Source organism: Poecile atricapillus, chromosome 12 (genome assembly GCF_030490865.1).
Source record: "Poecile atricapillus isolate bPoeAtr1 chromosome 12, bPoeAtr1.hap1, whole genome shotgun sequence".
NCBI classification, from domain to species: domain Eukaryota; kingdom Metazoa; phylum Chordata; class Aves; order Passeriformes; family Paridae; genus Poecile; species Poecile atricapillus.
Window position 1 is genome coordinate 15,944,110 of NC_081260.1, and position 27,729 is coordinate 15,971,838.

At 39.7% G+C, this 27,729-nt stretch overlaps 1 protein-coding gene across 1 annotated transcript in view; it reads left to right on the forward strand.

Moving 5' to 3' along the window:
* Positions 1–27,729, forward strand: part of LOC131583671 (connector enhancer of kinase suppressor of ras 2-like) — a 166,439-nt gene that overhangs the window by 77,248 nt on the left and 61,462 nt on the right. Inside the window, exons 3-7 of the mRNA XM_058848054.1 lie at positions 6,051–6,253; positions 7,508–7,595; positions 13,883–13,924; positions 16,387–16,506; positions 25,128–25,187. Coding sequence (XP_058704037.1) covers positions 6,051–6,253; positions 7,508–7,595; positions 13,883–13,924; positions 16,387–16,506; positions 25,128–25,187 — 513 coding nt within the window. The remainder of the gene's footprint in view (positions 1–6,050; positions 6,254–7,507; positions 7,596–13,882; positions 13,925–16,386; positions 16,507–25,127; positions 25,188–27,729) is intronic.

Here is a 27,729-nt window from a genome sequence, read left to right on the forward strand (position 1 = left end):
TTGGTGAAATCAAAGAAGTTCTTACAGAGACACGTTTTTCAGAATCAGGTTTCCACTGTCTCAAAGGCTCTTAACCTTTAAAAACGTCCCTCCAGAAAGAAAATCTAAATAAAAAATATTTGTTTTGACAGTTTTAATTCTGTGGATGTGTCAGATTTATGCAAAAATCACTGTATGATTAATTGTGACTTTTGTTTTCATTTAATAAAACCAGGCTGTGTTGCCTGGTTTTATTAAAGGCTAACTGGCTCCATGCTATCCCAAAAATTCCGATTCTCATGGCAAAGCTGGAGCAGCAGCCCTGGCACAGCAGGGAGCTGCAGGATCCCATCTGGCACTCCGTGTTTTCCCAGAGGAGAATCCCAGAGCTCCTCTGGGGATCTTTCCCAAGGGGTCTCAGGGCTGTGATGGAGCCCCAGGTGGGACACGGGTGGCACCTCCAGGCCCTGGGGACCAGGAGCAGCCTGGAAGGGGATGAGGGAGGGGATGGAGCATCCTCACGGAGCTGCTGAGGTGCTGCACAGCCACAATAAATCAATTTATGGGTGATCTGAGAATGGGTTTAAAACCAGGCTGAATTGGGGAAGAAGTGCCTGGAGATGGAGCTTTTAAATTCCCAATAACTTAGAGTGTTCTTGAAGCTTTTGCATGCAATATAGAAATAGGACTGCAGCTCAATATTTAGGTTGTGGTGTTTTAAATGACTTGAATGTGGCAAATTCCATGTAAGGTGCTTGAATTTCACTCAGTGTTGTTTCCTTTCCCCTCCTCAGTCAGATCTCCTGCTCTGCCCTTTTATTTCTCTTTTATATTCAGTGAAAATTGTAACAGTCTCAAAGTATCACCTACAGAAAAAGCTGTGCATGCACCCATGTGTTTACATATTTATACATATATTTATATATATATATTTAACTGACTACTCTCACAAATGACAACATGAACAAAAATTACTATAATTAAAAAGAAATCTGTTTTTAAGGTGAGTTAAAGTCATTACTTATGCAATATAAACTGTTTAGCTAAAATTACATCCTGTGCCTATTAAATTTCGATGTGCATACATTATTTCTATCTCTGTATGTCACATTACAGCAAAACAATTTCATTATAGCTCCACCTGTAAGAAAAAAAACTGGGGGGGTTTCCACAGAAGAAATAAACTCTTCATATACTGTAGATATTTCATGCTTGGATTTTGATTTTTGGGTGCTGGTGTTTACAGAAAACTGATTAGCACTTGGCTATTTTTTCCCTATTATATTCATTATTTTTTATCTTGATGTTGGCTACAATAATTTGGCCTATTTTATCTCAGTAACTAAAATTCTCCCAGATTGCTTTATTAGCATAAAATCCTCCTTTGTGATGTTATTGCTTACCTGCAGTGAGGTATGAGAACACCTGAAGCCATAGCTGAAGGTTTTTTTTTTTCATTCCACTTCTTTGAACATGTAAAAAGCTCAGATCTTATATTGTCAGAAGAATACAAAATTTGCTCAATTATTTAAAAATGGAACTTCAAGCCAGAATGTACAAAACAGGCAGAGTTTTTAGCTGGAATTGTGGCACAGGGCAGGAAGGTTCACGGTGAATATGTTTTAGCTATTTCTGCATTTTGGGAAAAAGAGGAAATATCTGTCTGGAGGGGTATTTCTTATATTTTAGTTTCCAAAATTCTGATTTAAATTATATGGACTATTCAACATCTTCTCCCTTACACTGTACCTCCTCTGCATTAGGAAAAACTGCTTCGGGTGGCTCAGAAAAAAAAAGGCATTTTCTGCTGTCACCTGAATTCTGCCATTTCTGACACCAGCCACCTGTTCCCTGCATTTCAGAAAACCCAGCCAAGTGTGAAAGCCCTGGGGGATCTTCAACAGCCCCAGCACAGCAGCTCAGACCCAGCAGGAGGGGGGAACTGGGACAGAGAGGCTGGAATTGGGAGGGTGAGAGGGGAAATAGGAGCATTGAGGAGCTGTGCTCTGCAGGCACCAGCAGAGTTATCCTCACACCCAGAGCAGCTGTAGTGTCACTGGAAGCACAACTTCATCCCAGCCTTTTGCTAATGATATTCCTCCATAATGAGCTTGTTCTGATCTCACCCTTGTGTTTAATTTCTGCCCCCTGACATCCTTCTTTCCTGTCATGGAATGGGGCGTCAGGAATTGCTGAGCTCCAGCCTGAAACACAGGATCAGTCACTGAACAAATCAGATAATCTGTGTAGCTCTTCTGAGTGTGTGAAGGTGATAATGCTGTCAGTGGAGATACAGAAGCTCTTACTGTTTGATCTGTGCTTTTATATGAAATAACTTAAATATTTAGCAGATTTTTCAGTCATCTCTTTCTGTGTTCAAGGTGTGCTGTTACTTTGGCACTTTGTTCAACGTTCCTGTCCAGCTTTAGGCAACTTTCTATTCTCATTAAGCAGCTTCCTGATCCAGATTTCAGGATAATTTGACAAATTTTGTGGCTGTGTGGTTCTAGACAGGCAACATCAGGGGTCATTTTGGTACTGGGGATTCATTCTCTAAACTTGTATATCAATTTCCATTAACTGAGTCATTTGATGATGGAACAACCCGAAGCATCGTGAAACAACCAGGGGATGGAAAAATCCTTTCCTGTTTATTTTTCCCTGCTCTTGGGATGAAAAACATTCCTGCCTATGCTAATGGCACCCTCTTGTCCCTTCTAGAGGTTTTCCCTTTTATTTTTCTGTCTTTCTTTTTTAAACCAGAAATTATATCTAGGATTTACAGTGCAAGAAAGAAATCACCTGAATCTCCTGCCAGGAGACAGAATTTTCCAGGCTCAGGAGCATCATTTTCATGGCATGGCTCACAAGAGCAGCACATATTTAACACAGAGGGAGCAGAATGTGTGGCTGTGAAAGCTGAAGTCTGGCTTGGCAGCTGTGATAATGATTTAGTCTGGCAGCTCAGAGACTCTCTCAGTTACACCATGGAGATGAGGTGCCTACAGGAATTAGAGATCTGGATACTGGCAGAGCCATCCACAAGGCTCCTCACCTGCTTAATCACTGCCAGAAACTACAATTCTTTGTTTTCAAACATCTCCACTGAGTTATAATTGATGCAGTTTAATTTTGGGGGGAACTCATTTCCTGGCTCTTTTCTCCTCTGGAACAATCTCCTCCATTCCCCATCACGTTGGTTGCTGACTCTGGACCAAAAGAAGCCACAGCTTCCTTCACTCCTCTCCTAATATCTCCTGACATCCTGCCACAGTGGGGTTTGGTAGCATCAGCATGCAGGGATACTTTCAAGGTTTACTTTTAAACACATTTTTCCCATTTTGTACATGATTACATTGTTTGATTTAAAAATTAAAATCTCGGATTTAGACACACTTAAATCTAGAACAACCCAATGTCTCTGACTTCTACAAATTGATTTACTGTCACTTTCATTATAGTTTTATCTTTTCCCCTTTATTGTGCCCCACTCAGTCTCAGGTAAAGCACTAACATGCATCAGCACTTCTACTGTGCTGAAAAATTTCCTTTCATCTTCTGATTATCTTTATGGATATATTTTATCTACGTTTTGCTGTATTTTAAATTTTACATTGACACTAATTGAGGTTGTCATTGACATGTAAGCAATAAACTTCAAGATAAAGCAAAGCACTTGTTCACTAGGTGGATTTCCTCACACACATTTCCTGCCCAACCCTCTGTTTTCCAGTGACTGGAGAAGATCTCTCTGGCTGATTACCCTTGATGGGATCTACAATATCCTCTGGCATTTATAGATTCAGTGATCAAACTGTGTCCTTTCCTGCTTAACTCCTCTTAAAAGCAAAATGACAGATTTCCAGAGCTTTTATGCAATAACAAGTTATTGGGAGAGGTTTTTCCCTGCTTGTTTCCACGGGAATAAGCAACCAGGAGGATCTAGTTTATCATTCTTTATAATGTGTTGCTGAATGTGCAGAATGAAACCTGTTCTGAGGGGAAACCAGCCCTGCCCAGCTGGCTGGGAGCTGGAAAAGGCATCCCAGTGCATCCAGTTAGTCATCATCTTGGCACGAGTGGAAGTCAGGAGGAAAACAGAGCAGGGCAGGGAATTCCTCCAGTGCTTTAATAAAAGAAAGATTAGATGTGATATTAAACAGAAGACATGCTAATATCACATACAGCTTGCTCTTTAAACTCTTCCAAAAGAGAATGACTTTGTCTGGTGACACTGTTGCTAACTGTGCCCTATTTGTACTGGGAAAATGTTGAAGAGGTTTGTTCCTCATTTGAACTGGATGGCCCAGCCCCTACCACCATGTTTTAGCTGTGGTACAAAGCTAACAATGGAATCAATTCTCTCCCTGGTATTTAAATCTAATTCTTTGCAGTCAGCTAAGGTAGCAAAGTGTTTCATTTCTCACAGATTTCCCTCCAAGCTGGAGGCAAGGCCTTGATTTATTTCTCAGGGTGAACTTTGACAGGGAGAATGGCTGGCAGGGAAGGCACTGTCCCCAGTGCCAGCTGTCACAGGTCCAAACCACTTCACCAAGTGTTTGTTTGTGCTTTGTTTGCTTTCCATACAGCCCCAGTTTATAATCTTGTTATTGGTCAGTATATTTCCCTTTTCTGGAGTTGAAAATTATTATTTCTAGTACAAATATCCAGGTTAGCATCTGTCAAGTGTATTCTTTTCAATTCTTTATTCTCTGCTTTGAGGAAGAAGTTTAGGCAAAAATATTAATGTGTGATATTCATGATCAGTCATCCTCTGTAATATATAAATAATAGTAATATATGTAATAACATATAGTTGAAATTAATAGTGGGAAATCAGTTCAGAGTCTGAGAGTTGATTTTATTTAAATGCTCATTAAATTCTTTCTTGTCCTACATCCTGTGAGGACTCCAAGAAATCTGGGTTCAATTCAGTGTGTCTGGGACTTTCTGTGTGAATTTGAATTATTTAATGGATTTGAACTATCTTTGTGCTTGTTATCTGGGACTAAGTGGGGAATAGGGGTGGTGATAAAAGGACTGAGACATGGATGAAGGAATGTGGGTAAAGGGAAAAGGGAAAGTGTTTGGAAATCTTCAATTAGATTCAACTCTTCTCCCACCAGCAGAACTAGAGCAATGGACAAAAATCCACTCAGAACTCTTAACTGTGAAACCCTGTCCCTGGCTGGAGTCTCTGAGGCACGAGCAGCTGTTCCCACATGTTCCCTCTGAGACTCCTCCGTGTGCAGCCGTGGGCAGCAGGAGCTGCCTCTGCCCTGATCCCGTTCGATGTTCCCAAGTCCAGCCCCCGTGGGATTGGGGCTCTCCAGCGGTGCCAGGGCTCAGGAGAGGCTGCTCCTGGAGAAACCCCTCAGCAAAGCCATGGACCACCTTATTCCTGATTCTCAGGGCTGGGGAAGGGGGTGTTCTGCTCAGGGGAAGGAATTCCAGTGCAGTGAGACTGCTCCAGAGTGTCACTGTTGGACATGACATCATTCACACGGATGCAGCTCGAAGTGCAGTGAAAAAGGAAGAGAAATTTATTTTTTTCAGTATTTATAGGTTTTTGACCAGGGATTGGATAGTCAGGTTAATACCTTCCCAACCACACTGGCTGTGAGAGACATCCATCAAAAGGCAAACCTTAAATGGATGTTTAACAACAATGTTTATAGTTGTTTTCCTGGGAAAGTGGCTAGAAATGATGAAAACAATATGGAAAGGTCTGCTTCTCAGGGTGACACCAGAGTGAGGGCCACAGCAGAGAGGGGACAGCGCTCTCCCTCCCTCAGCTGCCCTCCTGAGAGCAGGACAGACCTTGAGACTCAGCACACGGGATCCTTGCTGCCTTTCCCTCGTGTGGCTGAACCCACAGGAGCTGTGGTGGACTGGGAGTGCTGTGTCCCAGCCTGGGTCCATCCCAAGTGTCCCAACCCAAATATCCCTGTTTGATCTCAACCCAGGTAGCCACAACCACCCTCTCACCCAGGGTGACCCAGGATGTTCCTCCTCACAGTCTGGTCCATGTAGCTGACCACACACTCTATCAATCTTCTTCTTTCCTTCAGAATTACGGTTTGGAGACTGAAAACCTGAGAACTCTGTCTCACAAGCTGAACGCCTCAGCCAAAAATCTTCAGAACTTTATAACGGGTAGGAGGAGGAGCGGCCATTATGATGGCAGGGCCTCCAGACGACTGCCAAATGATTTTCTTACCTCTGTAGTTGACCTGATTGGTGCTGCCAAGAACTTACTCGCCTGGCTGGACAGGTAATTAACTGTTCCTCAGTCCCTTGTGCATGAGAATAATTCTTTAGAGAGTTTTGTGTTTGTTCTTTCTTTGCCTCTTGTACTCTTGTAGTCTAATATTAAAATGGCGGCTCTGGAATTCCAGCTCTAAATTTTTAGAAATTTGTGAAATATTGGAGGCGAAATTTAGTACCCTTCTCTGTCAGGAGTGTGTTAAAATTTGATCTAGATACTTTCTGAGATTCTTTCAGTTGGATTTTGTGTGAAATGAATATTTCTGTGCTATTCTCACTGCCACAGCTGGTAACATCATCAGAAATTTCAGAATGAAGGGCAAGGAAGGAGAGCTGGTAGAGTTTGAGCTCTCTTTCAGCCATCAAAAAGACACAGAAAAGCTGGAGTTGAGCAAATCAATCAATGTTCAAAATAAACTATAGTACCTGCTTAGTCTGAAAATTCAATGTTCTTATTTATCAGGAGTAGTCTGGATGTGTTAGGTACAGGTGTGATGGTTAATCCTCAAAAACCAGCCACTGGTGTTTTTACATTTATGAACTGAAAATTTGATTAAAAGTATCCCTGTGACTGTGGCAAGACAGAAACCAAAACCTAAACCAGCATTTTTCTAGTTTGGAATAAAACCCCAAACATTGGCTTGTTTTCCTTTGTAGTTATAGCAGTGAATAGCTTTATCTGGAATCGGAATGCTCTGGAACGTATAAATGGCACCTTAGAAATCACAGTGAGAGTGAATCACCCTCCTTTACAGGATTTGTATAATCCTGGTGACATCTTCCTAACCTAATGCCAGCAGTCATATTCTCTCAGGCTATGACCTTGTCAGTTCTTATAAATTCAAACGGGGTCAGATTCAGCCAGAATTTGGAAAGCCTGAAGAAAATCTGAGTGTGCAGGAAGCTGTGACTAAGTAAGAATTACTGTGCTCTCTGAATTAAGGTGCTGCTTGCTGCTGAGGAGTGATGTCATACCAGAAATGCCATCTTTTTAATAAGCATTACAAAGAAAATCTGAGCTGCTTATGGTTATTTGAAGGCTCCTATTTCTACTCTCCATAAGAACAAGAACTTCTGATGTTCTGGCCAAAATCCAGATTACATCCTGCTTACATTTTTTTCTTGTTTCAAAGGTGTATATTACAAAAGTCGTGCAACTTGCTGCTGGAGATTAAAGTGATTTGGCATTTTTGTGCTGTAGAAGTGATCCCTGTATTAAATTATGGTTCTCTAATGCTGAATAAACCTTCCCCTGTCCCAGGTCTCCGTTTGTCAGCGTGACAGAATATTCACTGCTGAAAAACAACATTGTTCAACTGTGCCTGGAACTAACAACCATTGTGCAACAGGTAGGAGTGGCTCTCTTCTGCTCTGAGTCCTTTCACATCACTGCTTAAAAACTGAATGGTAAAAGTAATCACAGCTTTTTACATCACCAGAAAAGTTGTTACAGCGTTACCTCTCTGTTCTTTCCATTCTCGTATTTCTTGGGAGAGACAGGAAGATTTTTGGACTTTGGGGATCCTCCTGGATAGATTGAAGGATGATGTGAAGTTAAAAATAATCCACTTTTCTCTTGAGTGAGCAATTTCATGCCAGGTAATTTCCTACCATGCAAGTGTCAAACAGAAGAATTAAGCCACAGTGGGAAACAGCTGAACTACTGCTGGCAGGTTATTCCAGATTAAAATCTGAATGATCCAAAATGTTTTGGGGACAAGTTCTTAAAATACATACAAATATATCCAGAACCCCCACTGTGGCTTCTTCACTGAAAGGAGAGCCAGGAGCATGGAAGTTTTTAAGGGATGAACACGAAATATTCATAATATTAAACAACTAACTACAGAACAGACAGTGATATCATCACTGACACTCATCTGTTATTTATAATATGGTACAGTCCACAAGGACATCAAAATAATGTATCTGCTCTTTAGTTCTGTATAATATATAGAATTATAGAATATCCTGGATTGGAAAGGACCCACCAGGATCACCAAGTCCAACTCCTGGCCCTGCACAGACACCCCAAAAATCCCACCCTGTGCCAGAGACCATTGTCCAAACACTCCTGGAGTCAGGTTTGTGAGCCTATAACAATAAAATATAATAACATAATAACAGTCTCTGGCACCCCTGAAGTGAGACAAGAGGTGACACACAGGTACTGAAAGACTGAGGGTAAATTAGTTTTACAAATATTTACAATGAGGCACTCCCCTTGTGAGCGGATAAAATATTGATGAGGCAAAAGAGCGTTCCTGGGGTATGTGGAGAGGTCAGAGAACAGGCAGGGCTGTCAGGAATGAAGAAAAAGGAGAAGGATGAGAGGATTGAAGGAGGGAGAGCAAGCAGAAAGCTTGGCTTAAGCTCCAGTTTTGTAGGGACTTTAGGCTGGGCCTGTCTCCAATGCAGAGGATCCCCCTGCCTGCCCCTGTCCTGTGCTGCCACAGATTTCCACTCACCCTCCCAGCACACCAAACACAGAACTCAGTTACAAATGCTTTTTGGAGCAGTAATGGAGTAGTAGTTCTGAAAACTCTTTTTTCCCCTCCACTTCAATTTTATTTCAGTTCTTGGAGCAAAAGAACTAAGGCTGATAAATATGTCATTGTATTTTACACTATTATCCTTAATTTATAATATTCAGCTTTACTCCTCCTGGAAATCTTGTCCTTTATGCATTTTTGCAGCAGAAAACAAAGATCCTTTTTTCTCTTTTCTTAGTTTAGAAATTCCTATGTCGGCATTTAATTATTTATGTATCTTTATTAAGCTTTCTCTTACAAGGTGCTTATAGCACTAGGCTATTTTTGATTTACAGACTAAGCAAAATAAACTTTCCTACAGTATAAAAAGTCCAGATTCTGATTCTGTCCTTCAGCTGATATTGCACTTTGTTAGTGTGAGTTTGATTTTTCCCTGTGGTCCAGGTGAAAATAGAGTAATTTTGAATTGCTGTCTCCACTTCTGTTGTTCATGTCCCAGCTTTTGGCAGATGAAATTCTGTTCTCCTCTGCCAGCAAGTTTGGTTCTTTATTTTTTTCCAGTTCTTCAGCTCCAGTCCCAAAGCTGTCCTCCTTCTGACAACTTAAAAACAATCTTTTAGCATAAACTCTGAGTCATTCCAAGATGAAAAATGCTTAGTTAGTTCTTCAGGTTACAAATCAACTTTTGTCTTTTCTTTATCTTATTGTCAGATCTGGCTTGTTTGATGGTTGTCTATTAAGATCTTTTTATGTTATATTCAACTTAACACCAGAAAGAGCAGATAAAACCAAATCAGTCATAGAGAGACAGCTTTGCTGTCACTAAATCTGAGGAAAATTGACCTTAATGTGTGAAAGCAGAAATGTCTCACCTAAACCAGAACTGCAGGCTCAGCTGTAGGCTGGAATATGAATTGAAAGGCATAGCTAATAGAAACCTGGCTCTCAGATCCTTTCAGCTACTCCTTGTTTTATGAATTACATACATTTTAAATACCTCATTCAGCCAGTGTGAAAGCAGCAGTCAAGGGTACGGGTTTGGCACACTAAGTGAGGAATGTCTTTGACATTTTGTGCAAATTGAACATGTTTTGTGTGCACAACTTGCAGCTGCCACTCCAGGTGAATTTTCTTAACAGGGGACATTGCCCTATAACCTTAGTTTAATATAGAAAGTGCTTGTGAATCCTCATGCTCAGATGTCCTGTGTGATCTGAGTGACATAACCCTAGATCAAGTTTATTTTAATGTATTATTATTATTTACATACCATGCAAATGATGTGATGAATAGTCACTTATTTAAACAACATCTGCTCATGCTGGTTAAAAGAAAACCTCATTCTCTAATTTTAGAGGAGTTTTACAGCTGTCCATTTCTGCTTGGAAATTCATTTTATTCTGCTCAGTTTTCTTAACCCTTTTGATCACCTTCACTAAGCTGCTGTGAAAGAATTATGTCATGCACAGAGCTGCAGAAACATCCTGATTTTGAGTGCAATATCCCATGAAAATGTGTTTATAATAATATGCAAAAAAAGCACGTTAGATCAGGGTATTGAGATGTTTGAGCTCTCTGCTGACTTCACTTTGAGTCACAGCTCAGTTTCAAGGTGCACTCACGCTCCTGCCTGCTCTGAAATGGAATCCACCAGAATAACTGAACTAAATTTGGGTTTGGTCATGCTTTAGCACCAAGGCTGCCCCAAGGGAAAGACAACTGGAGGAACTGGGGAAGAACAAGTTTGGGTTTCTGCTCATAAAGCACAGCCATTGGTTAATTTTCCATTGAGTTTAAAGAGTTTCCCAGTCCTAGTGGCAGCTGGGAATCTAATTCTTCCTCATTATGTGAAAGATGTTTAAATCTGAGGTAGATGCATTTGATACACTCATTGACCTGCAAGAACAAACTTTCTCTCAACAAAAAGTGTGTTTGTCTTACCAAAGGATGTCAGCACAACTCAGCCTTTTTCCAACAAAAGCCAAACAAAATTTTGCTTGTTCTCCCTTTTATTACTGTCTAATTAACCTCACTGAGGTACATTCAGACACATTATAATGGATTTTTGCCCTATTTTTAGCCACATACTGTGTTTAGGATGAAGCATGGCTTTTCTGGTTTTTTAAGCCATCTAGTTTGCAGTGCATCTGATAGGAATTGTTTCTTAGTAACTTCTGTACCTGGAATAAACTTCAAATCAGCCTCCCCAAGAAGGTGGCTGGACCAGACAATCTCCAGAGGCCCCTTCCACCTGAATTATCCTGTGATCCAGCAGCTGCCATGAAAAACCTGGCTGTTATTTTCAGTTTGAACTTTGCAGACTTCAGCTTTCAGCCCCTCCATCTTATTTTGCTTGCATTTGCTAAAGAACATTTCATCAAACATCTGTTCACTCTTTTCTAAAAATACACTCTGATCAAGTCTCTACCTTTGAACCAAGAAAAATGAGTCAGTTCTGTGCATTTGCCATTGTACATTTGTCTGAGTCCAGAGCAATCTCTTTCTTTTGAATGTCTGAATTTCAGAAGTATTTCATTTTATGCATGCCAGCAATGTATTTTGAAATACCTCTTTGTCATATCCACCACTCAGAGACTGCTGTGGGACTTTCCTGTCGTGTTTTGGTAGAAAATTCTCCTTTATAGGGTCTCAGTTCCTTTTCAGTAGTTGACAACTCACGCTGATTTAGAGAGCTAAGTTAATGAACTATATATTTCACATTTTTTTATGTGTTAGTTAACCATCCTCAAGAACTCGCCATAAAACATTCTTGATGGCATCTGCAGATTTTCGTGGTACTTTCATTTTTTCCTTCTTTCAGAACTAGAAATTGAAATTTTAACCAGATTGTGGGTGAGCACAAGCCCCACTGACCTTTTCTCTTTATGAATATGCAGAGGAGCAACTTCACTTTATCAGAGACAAAAGTGTGCTGCACCTTCCAATTTCAGATATTCAGGACAGTGCAGTCCTTGCCTGGTTTGCAACTGCTCCTGTGACTGGTTTTGTAATTCCTGGGTTTGATCCTTTTACAGAGGGGAAATAGAACACAGCTTCTAATTTAAAGGTTATTTTAAACTTTAAAAACAAATATTTTTATCATGTCATCTTGCTACTGGAGAAGGTAGAAAGAATGTGACTATAACTATTATTTATGTTGTAAGAAAAATAGATCAACATCCTATAAATGGTAGTCCTGGAAGATTATTTTTTTAATGAGATCCCTAGTGCATTGCTATTTATCAGAGAAAAATAAATCAGAAGAATATTGTGACCTACATATCTTAATATTTTAGTATAACACTGCAAGTGCTTTTAACCTCTCTGTTAAACCAGTCTGATGTCTTTTAAAAAAAAGTCAATATGCATCTATTTTGGAAGGAATCCCAAAGCCATTAACATTTTTCATGCTAATGTTATCTTGAATGTGCAACATAAGTACAGCTAACATTAATTCTGCTCTACAAAACAGTAAAATTTCAGTTTTACTATACATAAGTCTTCTATTCTTTGACCTGAAGTAATTAAGTTTGTTCAGAGGGAGGTTCATATTGCATTTTTAGCACAGAAATTAAAGGAATAATTTAGACAGGAACATTAGCTTGGAAGTCAAGCTGGAAGCCTGCTGTGATCATTTTGTTCTCTTGGTACGTGGAGGGTTAAAAGGAGATGGTGGATGAGCTGTTTGAAGTGTGCAAAACTTGTAGGAAAAACTGCCTTGGGCATTGCCAGCCAAACTGACTAATTGAATTCTTTTTTGTGCTCTAGAAAATAACAGTATGAATACAGAGGAAACATCAAAGGGATACTTGACCATGAAATGCTAATATAAATTCCTCTGTGTTGCTTTGTGCTCCCAATCTTCTGATTTTGACTTTCTTATTCTGTAGCAATATTCTTTAAACTGTAGTCACTTAGAAATTAATTTCTCCACAGGAGCAGCAATCCTCCAAAATAAATATTGACCTTCAGAGCTGAGGGAGGGGCAGTTCCTTGTGCTGAGGGTTCGGAGCAGCCGCCTCAGACAGACTCAGGGGGAAAAAAAATCCTCGAAGGGACACCCAAGGGACAAGATTTGGTAGCTGGATGGGAGCAGCCAAGGGTTTGGGCTGCTGGAAAAGGGGAGCAGAAACCTCCAGAGAGGATCCCAGCCCAATCTGAGTGTTCAGGGCACAGGGAATGAGGGGGTTGGGATTGTTTGGTGGGAGATCTGAAGCAATTAACTCTTATTGCTAATATATTAAGATCCGGTAAAAAGAGGAAATCTTGAGAACTATAGGGAATCTTAAACTGCTTGAAGGGATATCACAGAATATCCTGAGTTGGAAGGGACCCACATATCAAGTCCAACTCTTAAGTCAATAAAGCCCTCAGCCTTGGCGTCGCCATCACCACCAGAGGGAATCTTTGGTTACTTGAAGGGACCTCTCAGGCGTTATCAGTAAGTTAAATTTTACTTGAAAGCTTATTCAAGGAAACCAAACTAAATAAAGAAGATGGGTTTTTAAAATGATCCCATATCTTGCTCTGTAGAAAGCCTATTCCTATGTGGAATAGCACTTGGATAAGGATTTAACAATTTGCCAAAGGAATGAGGGGAGGGGCCTGGCTGGGGGCTGAGGCCAGGCCGGGGCTGCCCTCAGGGGGAACCATGATTTGGGGAGACCCTGTTCCAATCTCACAGATATTTTCTGTGTTTTCCTTTCTATTCCATGTTTTAGCAGGATATAACCTGAGATTTGGAGCAGCAGGAGGAGGTGGGGCAGAGCTGCAGGGGATGGTTCAAACCCCTTTGCCGTGGCTGTGTCTCAACTTCCAGAGGGTCACACTCAGGGAACTTCCAAACATTGATGAGTAACAGAGACAGCAGATCCCTTTTAGCAACTTGTACGGTTTATTTCATGAAATAAAAACAATATTTTAACCTCTGTAAAAAGCAAGGTAAGGATGGCACTGAAATCATAGAGTGTAAGATCGATTATTCTTAAAAATGATAGCTAAAATAGGAAAAAATAGCTAAAAGTAACAAGTTTTAAGGTTCATCAGGAATATGTAAGAGGTTCTTAACAGCATTCTTCTTTCATTTCTTAATAGGAAATTTAATGTGACATTCATTTAATTGGTTTTGTTCTGTTTTACCACAGGATTGTACGGTGTATGAAACAGAAAATAAAATTCTTCATGTGGTAAGTAATTCTGCTTTGGTATTCTCTATTTTTATCCCCACACAAAAATGATTGTTTTCAAAAAATAAGGCTGTTATAGGAAAATAAAGTTCTTTACTCTTTAGCATAATTTCTGATGAATCACATCCATTGCTAAAAATGAAAGTTCCCGGCAGTCATGCTCTCTGTTATAGCTACAGTTAATTATAAATAAAAAATTATTTTTTTTTTTTAGGTTTAGAAGCTGCACAATATTCTGTATAGTTAATATTCCTACCAGAATGGCTGCTCAGATCCACAGACCTGGTCCATCACTGGCTGTCAGACTGAGCATTTTGTGCCTTCAGAACTGAAAAAAAAAATCTGATGACAAAGGGGAGTGGAAGAATCTTATTCAAGATTATTGATTAGATATTGGTTTCTAGTTCAAATACTTTATATTTTCCTGGTCCCAGCACTGAAAACTTGTACTGACACTGAGATAGAGTTAAAGCCTGTAGTGAAAGGGAACTCTCAAAGGATTTACAAGTTCAGATAAGCTTTGACAAGCTCTGCCCAAGTGCCTGGCTCTTTTTTTCTCCTTTTTTTTTTTTTTAAAGCCTTTTGCACATACTCTGCTTCCAGCGGGGATTAAAATCTGTCATAAAACATTGATGTGCTGTTAAATTTAGAAAGCTTGCAGTGACTTTTAGGGGGGGAAAAAAAGCTTACTATTGCAAACCTGGGTATGAATAGAACTTCTAAAAGCACCTGATACCTTCTGGGATTTGGAGTGTGCATACACACACATACATATACATATATATATATTTATATTTACACCTTTTAACCCACAATTCTAACTGTGTCAGGGTCACCTTCCATACACCACTGATATTATTGAAAAGTTCTTTGTAGTTTATTTTACTAAAAAAAGGTAAAGAGAGTTTCTAGAGGCAGCTCTAAGGTTAAAACATTACAGTAGAAAGTAGAAAGTGTTGCTCTCTCTGGGATTTAGTCTGCATCTAATCTGGGCAAATGCTCTCAAATGTTGAGACATAGAGAGGTTTTCAGTTGGAAATTAAGATAATATCTTGATTTGCCACTGATTCAAAAGCTGGATAAAGGATGTACTCGCACACAGGGGCACCCACTACACTGGAGATTTTTTGAGTTTCTCCATCTCTGGTGGGAGAAGATGAGACTCAAATTCTGCTCAGGGATTCTGGCCCTGAGCTGAAACTGCTTGAAATATTTGTGGAAATGGTGACCTTTAGCTGCAGTCACACTCCTCAGTGGGATGCTTTGCATCCTGCAGCTGATACAAAATCCAGATGCCACAGCCAGGGCTCCAGAGCTGTCCTTGGATTTCCAGATGAGTAACTGCACAGTGAATGGAAATACAACCTATAAATTTAGGCAGTTAACTTATTCATTGTGACAACTTTATTTGTTTAACTTCTGTGGATAGTGTCAAATGAGATATTAGAAAGCCTCATGCTTTTGCAAACGCCTGAAACAAAACTTCCCTGAAGGGATTTCACTGGAATTTGCTATAATTAGGAAAAATGAGAGTACAGTCCCCAAAGCAAAAGAGATGCACACAGCACAGCCTCGACCGGAAACCCGTCCTGAAATTCTGTTAAATGAATTCTTTCACGTAAGATTCAAACATTTTTAGGCATAGACTCCTTTGAAGGAGTGTGCTTTAAGCAACACACAGAGATTTGGGAATAAATCTTTCCACATGAATGCTGTCTGAGAGTTCAGCTCAGCTCCTCTCTGACCTACAAACTTTGTTTTGACAGATGGGTTTAATTTGTCAGAACCACTGCTACTGTCCATGCAATGGAACTCCTGCTTTGAAGGTGTTTCTGTGGATTTGCACTAAGATTTTGAGATCTTTAGCTGGAAGGCAGGATAACAAAATCATTGCATAGTTGTAGTGATGTAGGATATCAGTTAAAGGATGTGCACAAAGATGCATAAGAATTTTACTTCAGGAAATGGGTTAACTAAGGCACTTCTTGCCAGGGTAATTTTTAACAAAGGAAATTTTCCAAGTTGAAGAGCAGAATTCACCTAATTATCACAGTTGGTAGGGATGATGTCATCATTTGGTATCCAAAATGGGTTATTCAGTTGCATAAGATTTATTTTAACCTGTTTTGCTCAACTTCCATTGTATTTATAATCATAAGGATAAAGTTCATTGGGTTTGTTCTTTTGTTTTTAAAGTGCCCATTGTTGGAGTGGAGAAGATAATTTAAAGACACAGATACTCCTCTACAGCAGAACTGTTCATACATGTACATTTTCTTGCCTTTGTGGGTATTTTCCGTTCCCTTAACCACTTGCTCTTGACTTTCATACACCTGCAGTTTTTACAGTGCTAAGAATTAAAATTATCTGCTTATTCTTGGTTAGTTCTTAGAAGAAGAACTTCTTCACTTGTTGTTCCAGTTAGATACGAGGGATTCTATTGACTTGTTTTTTCTTTGTAGTGTAAAACCCTGTCTGGGATTTGTGACCACATCATTTCTCTCTCATCTGACTCGCTGGTGTCCCAGTCAGCACACCTCGAGGTCGTTCATCTCACCAGCATCATGCCCAGTGAGGGGTTGGTAAGTAGCAAAGCAGCTCCAAGTTTAACTCTTAGAATGCCCAGCACAAGCCTCCGTTCTTTGGGGCGATTTGGTTCTTGAATTTGTCAAGAAATCAAAATATGTTTTCATGCAATGTTCTCATTTATTTAGTAGGCTGAATCAGATTTCTGAAGGTGGTTTAATTGACATTTATCTGAACAAAGAGATTTTTTTGGTTTTTTTAAAATTAAAACCTGTTTTACCTAGAGCTTCACTACTGTATGAGTAGTTAAATCTAAGATCCTTTGATATTTAGATTGCAGTTTTTGAAATGTACTGAAATAATCCCCAAATGCAAACACATACAAATAAAATTAACTAATGTCATTAATGTGCTTTCAAAATGCTTAGTGGAAGGTCTGTGTCTGGGATTTGCATAAATGGAGTTATATGCTAATGATCAGTTCAAATAAAACTTTCAGAAGTATCTTCCCAGGAACAAAATAAATCTCTTTTATTTGTAAATTTTTGCTCACTGAGCAGCCTGGTTGGGTGGCTCTGGACATCCCAGCTGCTCTGCATTAGTGGTGGCTCACAGCAGGGCACTGCTCTGCAGAGGCAGCTACAGAATTATTTGGCTGCAGCTTTTAAATATGAATGCACTGATATGTTTTTTTGGACAACGGATTTTTGTGACATTTTAGCGGTTGGTGGGTAAAGACTTCTGCCTCCCTTCAGTAGTCCCTTTTACCCATTACAACCATTTGATGTTGGTGGGCTGTGGGAACATGAGGATTGTGCTTGGGAACCTCAGGTGCCAATAAAGCTGGAGTGGAAGGTGGCACTGCAGGCACTGGGATGTTCTCACTCGCTCTCCTCAAGAGCCAGGCTGCTTTTCCCAGGACAATCTCCTACACTGCCTTCAGCTGCCTTCTCAGAATTCTCTTTATTTTTATTTTCTCCCTACAGGAAGAGTAATTCAGGAATGTTGTTTCTCGGCTGAAGGAAGCAGTTGTAGGAGGGAAGGGGGAAGTGGGGAGTGAAATTGGCAGCCATGAGGCTTATCCATAGAAAATCCCCAAACTGACAGATCCAAATCCATTGGAGTGCCACTCTACACCTTGTGACATGTTTCCTCTTTGTAATTCAGTGTGATTTACAGATTTTAAATTTCTGTTAGTTGAGACACTGTGTTATTTCAACATCTTCCTCTTTGTTCTGACATTGAACAGTGACGAACCTCATATGCAAATACTGTCAGAGTTACAAGGGCATAATTACTCTGAGGTATGCATATTAATCTAACAATGACAAATTTTAATAACATGAGGGGGTGTTCTGTGACTGCACAAGTTTACTTTATTCTTAGGCTGATTTAGTCAACAAAGAACATTACCCCAGCAAAAACCACATTTAATTTTAATTCCGTGGCATCGCAGATGCTCAGCCCAGTGTGTAATCCTGAGCACAGATACAATTTCCTTGCTGTGCTGCTGCATCCTTATGGCCAAACGTGTTCCCTTTATGGCCCAGTTTCCCCTCTAGGTCTGATTTCTGGGTTAGTGCAGGGTACCCAGGAAATACAGGTCACTACATTTGCAGGAGATACACTGTCAGTGTCCCAGTGCTTTTGACTTGCTTTAGGATTACTACACCCTGCAGGCCAGCACTCTGCATGGCTTTCCCTTCTGTGCAGAAATGGGATGGATTTCTGCTGGTCTAATTAGGGGAAAGTTCATTATCGGTGCTGCAGGGATGCTGAACTCAGAGATGCATTTTGCTCAGATGATGGAGCACAACAAGCAGGGCTGGGTCTTGCTGATCCTCCCATGGCTCTGGATTTAGGACAGGGGCTGGTGGAGGACAGGAGTGGAATCTACCCCAAAACCAGCATTTCCTGTGGGGAACTGAGATTTCCTGGTGTGCAGGCTGAGGCAGGTGTCCGTCAGGAGCTCTTGGCAGGAACTCCCTGTGAAGATTTAAGCTCTGGAGTGACCGAGGTGAGAGCTGTTGGCTGAGATGTTGGGTCCTTTCCTGTGATTCACATTTCCCTTTGCTCCTGGCAGAATTTGGGGCAGCCAGGAGCCGTGCTGGGATGATCCTGCTGGATGGACTCGGGCTGGAGGAACCCCTGTGAGGTTCTCCACCCACAGCGTGCCCGCGAGTTAGGAGCCAACAAAAGAGCAGTGAGTGGGCACTGCTGACAGAGGACATGAGACAAACACTGCAATCAAAATTGCCTGGCAATTTCTCCTTTTTTTCCCCCTTTTTTTCCCTTAGATGAAGTGAAATCACAGTGAATGAGTGAGTTTTCTGTGCCTAATTGTGAAGGCGCTGTAACGTGTTAGGTTGGAAAGTTCCTTGTAATCAATTTTGCTGACACTGTGTTCTGTTTAGAAGAAAATATGAAAAAGGACTATAAATGGGAATAAAAGAAAAATCATGTGAAAAGGAAAAGAAAACATTAATCAGAATCAAATATAGAACAGAGTAATGAATTACAAATGGCTTTCTCATGATTGTATAGCGGATTTTTTCCACAGGATATCTGCTCCATTCAAGAGAAAAATGAGCACTATTCAGTGAATGGAAAGTATTCAGAGTTCCATTTTTATCCTTATCATTCAGTGTAGGGGTTGAGGCCTGATTTACCACACTTCAGCTAAGCTCTGCAGTCCCTGGAGTTACTAATTTCATCGTGAGTTGTTTTATTTATTTTTTATATGGCCTTACTGAGTGCTTCACAGACACTAATTGATTCATCCTCACAACACACTTGTGAAAAGGATACTGTAATTTTAGTTTTGGAGATAGGAAGCTAATGCACAGCAGTTGGTATCAAAATTACCAAAAATGTGTTTTTCAAGTGTGGCTTAATGTAATTTTTCAGAACATTTGTTACCTTTACAGCATAAATTTAAAGCACAGCCTCTCTTGGGTTTATGTGTAGCTCTGATTTTCAGAGCTACTGAGAACAGGGTTCATCCAGGGTTGGCACCTAGAAAACAAAGACAATTATTCGCTGTTGGAGAAAAGTGTGTTCTAAATCACTCAGATTTATGAAAGAGTTCAGTTTTCTGAAATGATATTCAGCTGACTAAATTATGAGTCTTCCCAAATTTTCAAAACCCCATTTGCAAAATTTTTATTACATGCCTTCTAATTTCTTCCCCAAATGAGCCAGGCATCCTATTGACATTGCATAAGCTCACACATAAACGGAATTAATTTCCAGGTCCAAGTCCACGCAGTTGCTGCACGGAGTCAGAACTCCTGCAGGGCAGTGTCTGTGTGTTTAATTGTGTAAATAAATTCTGGATCATAAAGCACTTTCACAAAGGGACTCTGAGTCTTTGAAATGTGCATCTTCAGTTCTAGCATATTCTAACTTTCTGCTTGTGCTTTTATGAGCTTTATAATCACCTTTTTTTTTATTCCCTCTCTAAAATTCCTTCTTTTGCATTCAGCTTTATTAAAACATGGCCTTATCTCCAGCCCTCCCAGGACACTCTGTGTGCTGTGCTTTCCTGGCAGGTTGCTGGACAAAGGAATTTCCATTGGGAACACACGGTTTGGTTTCCCTTCCAAGTCCTGGGGACTCTGCATCCTGATCTCTGCAGGCACTTGTTGGCCTCCTGAAATATATTGAGTTTTTTCCTCTCTTTTTCCATTCCTTCCCCAGCTCCACTGGTCAAACTGGTTTCTCCTTTTCCCTAATTTCCCCTAATTTTTCAGTATTTTTCCTTTTCCATATTTTTCAGTGGCAAATACTGAAACACTCTCCAAGCATTTTCTTTTTCCTGTTGAAGTAACTTTGAGGATTGTAAAGCATTTTTTCTCTTGAATTGTTGTACTGGGCATGGTAATACCATTAATATCTGAAGTGCACAGCATAATCAGCACAAACAAGATGTCTGGAAGGCAAAGCTTTGTTTCAAACAATCCATTTGACAAACTTCAAATAAATTCCTGCACTAAAAAAGTATTCAATTGTGAGAATCACCGTTAGCTCTGGCCGAACACGCACACATAAATTTTTAGGAAATCGAATAGAATAAAATAACTTTGTGATTTAAGAAAATTGCCTCCCCACTTTAATTATTTTGCCTTGATGGATCCACAATGAGCCCTCGAGCCTGGAGTTTGGGTTGCTGTTGGCAGCCCCTGAGCTTGCTGCTGAGTCCTTGGGGATGAAGGTTGATGAAAGGCTGGGGGAACCTTGCTGTGATTTACCTGCCCACAGCCAGCTTTGGAGCAGCTCTGCTGTCACATAAACAGGCAGCATTTTATTGGAGATGTTGGATATAGAGATACAGAATGGGATCATGGAATGGTTTTTGATGTTTGGGGCTTTTTCTCCCCCCTCCTGCTCTTGGATGATTGGGGATTGTCCATAGTGAGAGATTATTACAGCCAGTATTATTTCAGATGAAACTTTTTTTTTTTTTTAATCTTCTGAACTTGATGTCCAGCTCATATTTCCAGAGATACTTCTGTGTAACATGCAGCTTTAATCTTATTTGATGAGATTAATGATTCCTCTTAAGCAGGAGATTCCAAACGGGGAGGCAGTTGGGGTTTTATTGTTTGGGTTTGTATCTTCTGATGTCTGTGGAATGTTTTCTTCTCTCCTCCTGGAATAAAAAAGGACTTTTATCCCTCTTCCTTTCACTTTTTTATTCTTTTTCTCTCTGTTGTCTGAGCTTCCCCCTGCTGATAGAAACAGTGTAATCTGATACACTTTAATTAAGATGTACACTGCTAATATTCAGAGCCTTCTTAATTTTTCTGCAGAGGGAAATTTTCCTATTTCATTCTAAGAATTTAAGGAAAGCAAAGATTGTGGGAACAAAAACTTTTTATGAGACCAGCTGTGTGGTGCTGGAAAAACAAAAAAGCTGAACAAACAGCCAAGCTGTCAGATGCACAGGACCTTCTTTATGAAGGATTATTCATCTCTCCAGTGTCCAGCTACCCTTTCAAACAGTGCTTCTCTTTCTGTGGCATTTGCAATTTAAGGTGATGGAAGCCAATCTTTCCCATTTTCACACGAAAGGAATTGCAAGGAAGGCAAGAAGAGAGAGTAGAATATGAAGGCAGCTTTTTTTATTGTGGGAATGCCTGGCCTAAAACTGTCAGGGTGTTCATCTAATAATTTAGAATTATTTTTAAAGGCTTACAGAAACTTGACAAATTTCCATCATGCTTGACATATAAAGGTTCTCATAGCCTAAAAGCCAAAACAAAACCAAATGTGCTTATGCAGAAGAATAAAAGAAGTTACTATCACAAGTATTTTGAGTTGTCTTGCAGGAAGGAAAGCAGAGGTGTTTAAATTTGGGAAAAAGGCTACAACATGTCAGGCATAAAAGTTTTTTTCTGGAGAGGGACTTTTAAATGGTATGAAATTTAAATAAAAACTCTTTCACCTTCTCAAAGCACTATCACAGCATTTGTTTAAATGCATCTGTAACTTTGACAGTTGAAATAAGATGAAAGAAGCATTTTTTTATGGGGCAAAAGATCAAGGGGTGTAAAAGTTCCCTGGCCATTTGTGGCTTTACAAATCTGCATCTTTGCTGTCACTGCTTCCCTGTGCTGGAATAATTGTTGACACTTAAAAACACACTGCTGTCATTATATCCCAGTTAATTAACCAGACGACTCTGCAAGAAAATTTTCAAGGAAATTCCCCTGACAAATGGATATGCTGTTTTCTGGGGAAAAGTCTCTTCAAAATGGGATTTTAAATGGCTGATGCCTTCCCCTATGTTTCCAAAGGTCAGATTTTAATTAAAAACCTTTAATTCATTTTGTCTCTAGAGGACAGTGGCAGAGTTACTCAGAAACAGCCAGGTTTCTTGGTTTGATGCCTGAGAAACATTTCCTTGTTCTCTAACATAGGTCAGTGTCATCCTTCATAGTTTATGTCTGACACATCAGTTATTAAAGAGCAGCTATTTATTTCTAAATGTTGACCAGTCTGAGCCATCTCCACAGAGTGAGAATCCCTGGCACTTGCCTTATCTCGAGATAAGGGGTACAGCTTGTTATTCTTTTCTCTGAGACCATTGTTAACATTCAAGAATAAACCAGAGATACTAAAACCCCATTCTTTAAGGAAAAAAAATAAGAAAAAAATAAAAAAAGAGATTAATCATAAATTAATCCATAAAAAGGACTCTGCTAATGAGGTGGGAGAAGCCTCCAGAGCAGGACTCTGCGCTCCTGTCAGATGTAGCTGCCACTCCAGAAGGGGCTGTGGCACTTTGGCCAAACCTCTGCATGCACCTGGTCACTCCCAGCTGACCAAACAATTCTCTGGCTATCACTGCTGAACTCTAGGAAGTAAAAAATTAATATAAGGACTTTTGTTTTTTTTTTACAATAATCTTTCCAGCTTTTCAGGCAAGAGATATGTCAAGGGGATGCTCTGCTCCTGTACTGGTCAGCAAGAAACAAGCTCATTATTTTTCTTTTGGGAAAACAAGGATGAAAGCTCTGTGTAGGATAATTTGAAGGCTATGAGTCATGCATTAGAATTGTTTATTTTTTTATATATTCTTAAGTTTTAATAACTAGGATGAAAGAGCAGACAGCAAAATGTAGGGTAATTCTGTGTGATTAGTCAGGTTTTATGTCTCTCCAATGGCATCTGTTAAGAGATAAAATTATAATTTGATTTTTTCCTAAAATACACAGAGATTAACAAGAGTCTAAGAACTTTAGGAAGAAATAAGTGGTAAGATTTAGTGAAAAGTTCAGCACTCTGTCCTCTTGTGGCCTGAAAGATTTTAATCTGTTGGGTTTTTTGAGCGGGGAATGGATCTCGTCAAAGCAAGTGGGATGTTAGGACTGTGATATTAAATTTGATATAAAAGTGTGGCTGGAAATGTGTTCCTGAAGTTCACCAAGTGCTAAAAGAGCAGGAATGTTGTGTAATGAGCTCGTGAAAAGTTCACTGTGGAAATTCAGCATAACTCCCACACTAGATGGACAAAATTTCTGCTCCAGATTTTTAATGGAGATTTTTCACCATCGCATTGCCCTTGGGAGCCTCCAGTTTTACAGTGCTCCTGTTTGTGTCTTTGAGCTGGCAAAGAGAACTTTGTCTTTAGCTGCTGAAGGGACCACAGAGACAACAGAACAGCAAACACCAATAAAATCAAACCATTCTAAAGAAGGAAATGCTGAAAGGTTCCCCAGCAGCTTCTTTCTCCCAACTAATCCCATTTTATGAAGCTGATTTCAAGATTTTATTTGGATCTTTGGTTTCTTACAAATGAAGTTGTTTATAAAACAGAATAATTTAAGAGAACAACTGAGATGGGGAGTAAAATCTAAAGCAGAGGTTCTTATGAAACAGAGTTAAGGAACCAGCTAGCAATCAGGTTTGGACAATCTTTATTTTTAAGATTTCAATAAATTTAAAACTTGCTGAAATGGAATCCGTTTACATTAAGGTAGAAGTTACATTTCCTCATGAGAAGTCCAAACAGACCCAGAAAGGGAGGTTACTCAGGGCCTCGTCCAGTCACAATTTCATCATCTCCAAGTCAGAGATCCCACAGCTTTTCCATCCTGTTCCAATGTTTTATTTTCCTGGTGGTAAAACTGAAAAAAAAAAATTCCTTACCAGAGTTCCAACTTGTCTCTTGCTTCTCATCCCATCACTGTCAGGAGTGGTTTGGCTCCTTCTCAGCCTTCCAGTTTAGGGAGTTGTGGAGAGCAATTTCACCTTAACTTGGTAGGATGTTTAATTTTGGGTTTTCCTTTTTTGGGAGGTGGTGTTTGTGAGCCTGAAGATCTGGATTAGCATTCAGGAATCTGGAAATTGCTCTCTCTGAGCAAAATGTCCTTGGTTATTGCTGGGGGCTCTAAACTTTGGGGCTGACAGCGCAAGGTGATGCAGAACTATTGAAAGAAAATCAGAGCAGCACAATGTAGCAATTAGATTAATTAGATTTCAAAATGTGATGGATAACCGTGCTGTGTGAAGAGATGGGAAGCTCTGACCTGGCTCCTGAGAGGGAAGCACAGGAGCCACTGAGCCTGCCTGACATTTGGGGCTCAGAGTGTGTTCAGCTCCACAGATCCCTGCTCTGGTTGTCTCTCTCCATCTTGTCAGTCCCCTCCTTGGAGCAGAATCCTTAATGGATTAATTACAAAGCTCCTGTTAGTTCACTAAGCTCATTTTCCCCCATAAATTAACAATATGAGCACTGGCTCCTGTCTGAGTTAGGCTCTGGCTCTGCTTTTACTGAATCAGGAACTCTTTGAAAATGGGGCATTTAAGTTTAAAAACTACTCCTGCTCATGTTTTCGATTTCAATACTTCTTTTGTGTCACTTGTAATAAAAAGAGGTTGTGTTAAATATTTCAAATACTGAACAGGCACAAGGTTTTGTGCTGCTGCTCGGTTTGAACTCACAAACTTTAGAATAAATAAAAAACATTAAGTGAGAAAACTCCACTGTTTATAATGGTCTTAACATAGATTTGTTAAACTTAGATTTGCAAATATTAATTGACCACAGTCCTTTCCAGTCTGTTTGAATGCTATGGTCCTTAGAACAAACCTATTATTTTAATTATCATGCAAATGTCTTGTGTTTGTTTCCTACAAATATTAATTATCCTTTTTGCTCTTCTTTTTCCAGGGAATGTATATCAAATCAACGTATGATGGACTACATGTAATCACAGGAACAACAGAAAATGTAAGATTCTTTATTTTAAAATACTTTCATCATGCTTTCAGTTATTTTCTGTGTATCTGCAGTGCACTTTGTAATATGTAAGCTTGTTTAAACCAAGCCACTTTTTATTAATATCTTTTTTCAGTTTTCATGTATATGTATCATATTACCTTTGTAAAGATCTAGAAGCCTTGAAAATAGACATGGAAAAGCAGCTATGTTGAAATTATTAATAACTTACACTATAATAAAGGGAATTCTCAAACTTCTGCCCTCAGTGATTCCTAAAATATTCCTTTCCAACCACATCCACACATTTATCTCTCAGGCACAAGTGCTTTCCTTTATATTAAGTACATTATATTTTATGTTTTCTATCATTTGCAGTAAATATACAGAGGATATTATCATTTCAATATTATATTTCATAATATATTTTATATATATTCAATATTATATTATTCAATTATAATTTTCATTGGAGCCCCAGAGGTATTAAAAAAAACTGAACCAAAATCACAGAGAGTTTTGCAGAGCAAAGATCTGTGTGAGAGATCCCAGGGACACTCAAGAGTGTGACAGGAAGGAGAGCACAGCCTCTAAACATCCTCCTCGTTCCTTAACGTGCAGTTCTTCATCATCAATTTGAAAAAAATTAAATTGACTTCAACTGCTGCTATCTAATTACTGTGACAGACTTCATAAAGCCACCCTTCTGGTTTTCATCTTGTCTTTTGGTCACACTGCTCCCTTTCAGCTCAAAGCTCAGAGCTGGGCAAGCCACAAGTTCAGATTTTATACAGCTGATACTGAAATTACAGCTTGCTGATGTCCCAGGAGGATAAAATGAGCTCTGGGAGATGTAAATCCTGGCTGGCAAGAGCCAGTGCTCTGCTGGCCCATATGGGTGAGCTCCATGTGGGATATTTTCACTGATTTATATACATTGAGTAGTGTTAATATGGGTTTTATCAGTGCAAACCCATGGAAAGCCAGATGATTTGTATGTCACAATTTGGGAAGACAATTCTAATGCAAATTAAACTTGAATTTTGTTTGTTTATATTGTCGTCATTGGCAGCATTTTGAAGTCTAAAAATAACTATATGTGTATCTTGGGTCCTGAAAATTATGACTGATCCATCTTGATTATGTTGGAGAAATTATGTTCATAGATGGAATTACTCATGCTGTAATTAATCCACTTTTTTACTGTAATTCTAATTCATTTCAGAAATATAATGCAGTTTATAGGGGAAATATTGATATATTTACAATTGAAATTCACAGGAAGAGTTCCTAAATTGCCAGCCACTAGAATTTTAATATTTTTATTTTGACTATCAAAACTTTCTGCTAGGACACCACCAGAAAAATTGCTTTTTCGCTTTTGCTAAAAGTGTAATCACATGTGCAGATAAACCAGCATCAAAGACCTTTAACTTCTGGTGTTTCAGCAAATTGATTTTTCATTCCTTTTGAAGGGATAATTGACCTCAGAGCCAGTGTTTAATTAGCTCAGCCTCATCCAAGTCAGGAAAGCAGCTAAAAAAGAGAAGGAAGCAGGCCTTTGCTTTTCCAAGTAACGTCAGCTGAAGTTAAACATTATGAATGGTGGAGTTTACTGCGGTTTCCTGCTCACCTCTCACGCCCCATTTAAAGCCAAGGAGTTTGTTAAAGTCAAGTTGAATTCCAGCAATATTTCTGTTACATGTTTGCTCCTGGGCTGCCAAAATTCCTCAAGTTTCCAGGAAAAGGAGGAAGTGGCTCTGGAGCCAGGTGGATCCTCAGTGAAGTGTGAGGGTAAATCCTGTTTGCTATAGTGCAGAAGGAGTCGGGGCAGGAGGAGGGGTCTGACTGTTCTGCCCAGGGTTTAGCTCAAAACTGGAGCTCAGGAATGAAGCCCTGTCAGAGATCAGGCAGGTGAGGGGCTGGGATGAGGCTGGGCTTGGGCAGAGAAAGGCTGGGAATGAAAAACCAGCCGTGGGCAGAAGGTAAAAGCTGTGCTTGGAATTCCCAGTCCCACTGGGATTCACCGGGTCCTGTATTGCTGTTTGCCCTATTGGCTGATTGGGTAATCAATGCCATTTCCAACTCTCAGTATTGGCTGATTGGGTAATCAATGCCATTTCCAACTCTCAGTATTGGCTAATCAATACCATTTCCCACTCTCAGTATTGGCTGATTGGGTAATCAATGCCATTTCCAACTCTCAGTATTGGCTGATTCGGTAATCAATACCATTTCCCACTCTCAGTATTGGCTGATTGGGTAATCAATACCATTTCCCACTCTCAGTATTGGATGATTGGGTAATCAATACCATTTCCACTCTCATTATTGGCTGATGGGTAATCAATGCCATTTCTTGCTCTCATTATTGGCTGATTGGTAATCAGTACAATTTCCTGCTCTCATTATTGGCTGATGGGTAATCAATGCCATTTCCCACTCTCAGTATTGGCTGATTGGGTAATCAATACCATTTCCAACTCTCAGTATTGGATGATGGGTAATCAATGTCATTTTCTGCTCTCATTATTGGCTGATGGGTAATCAATGC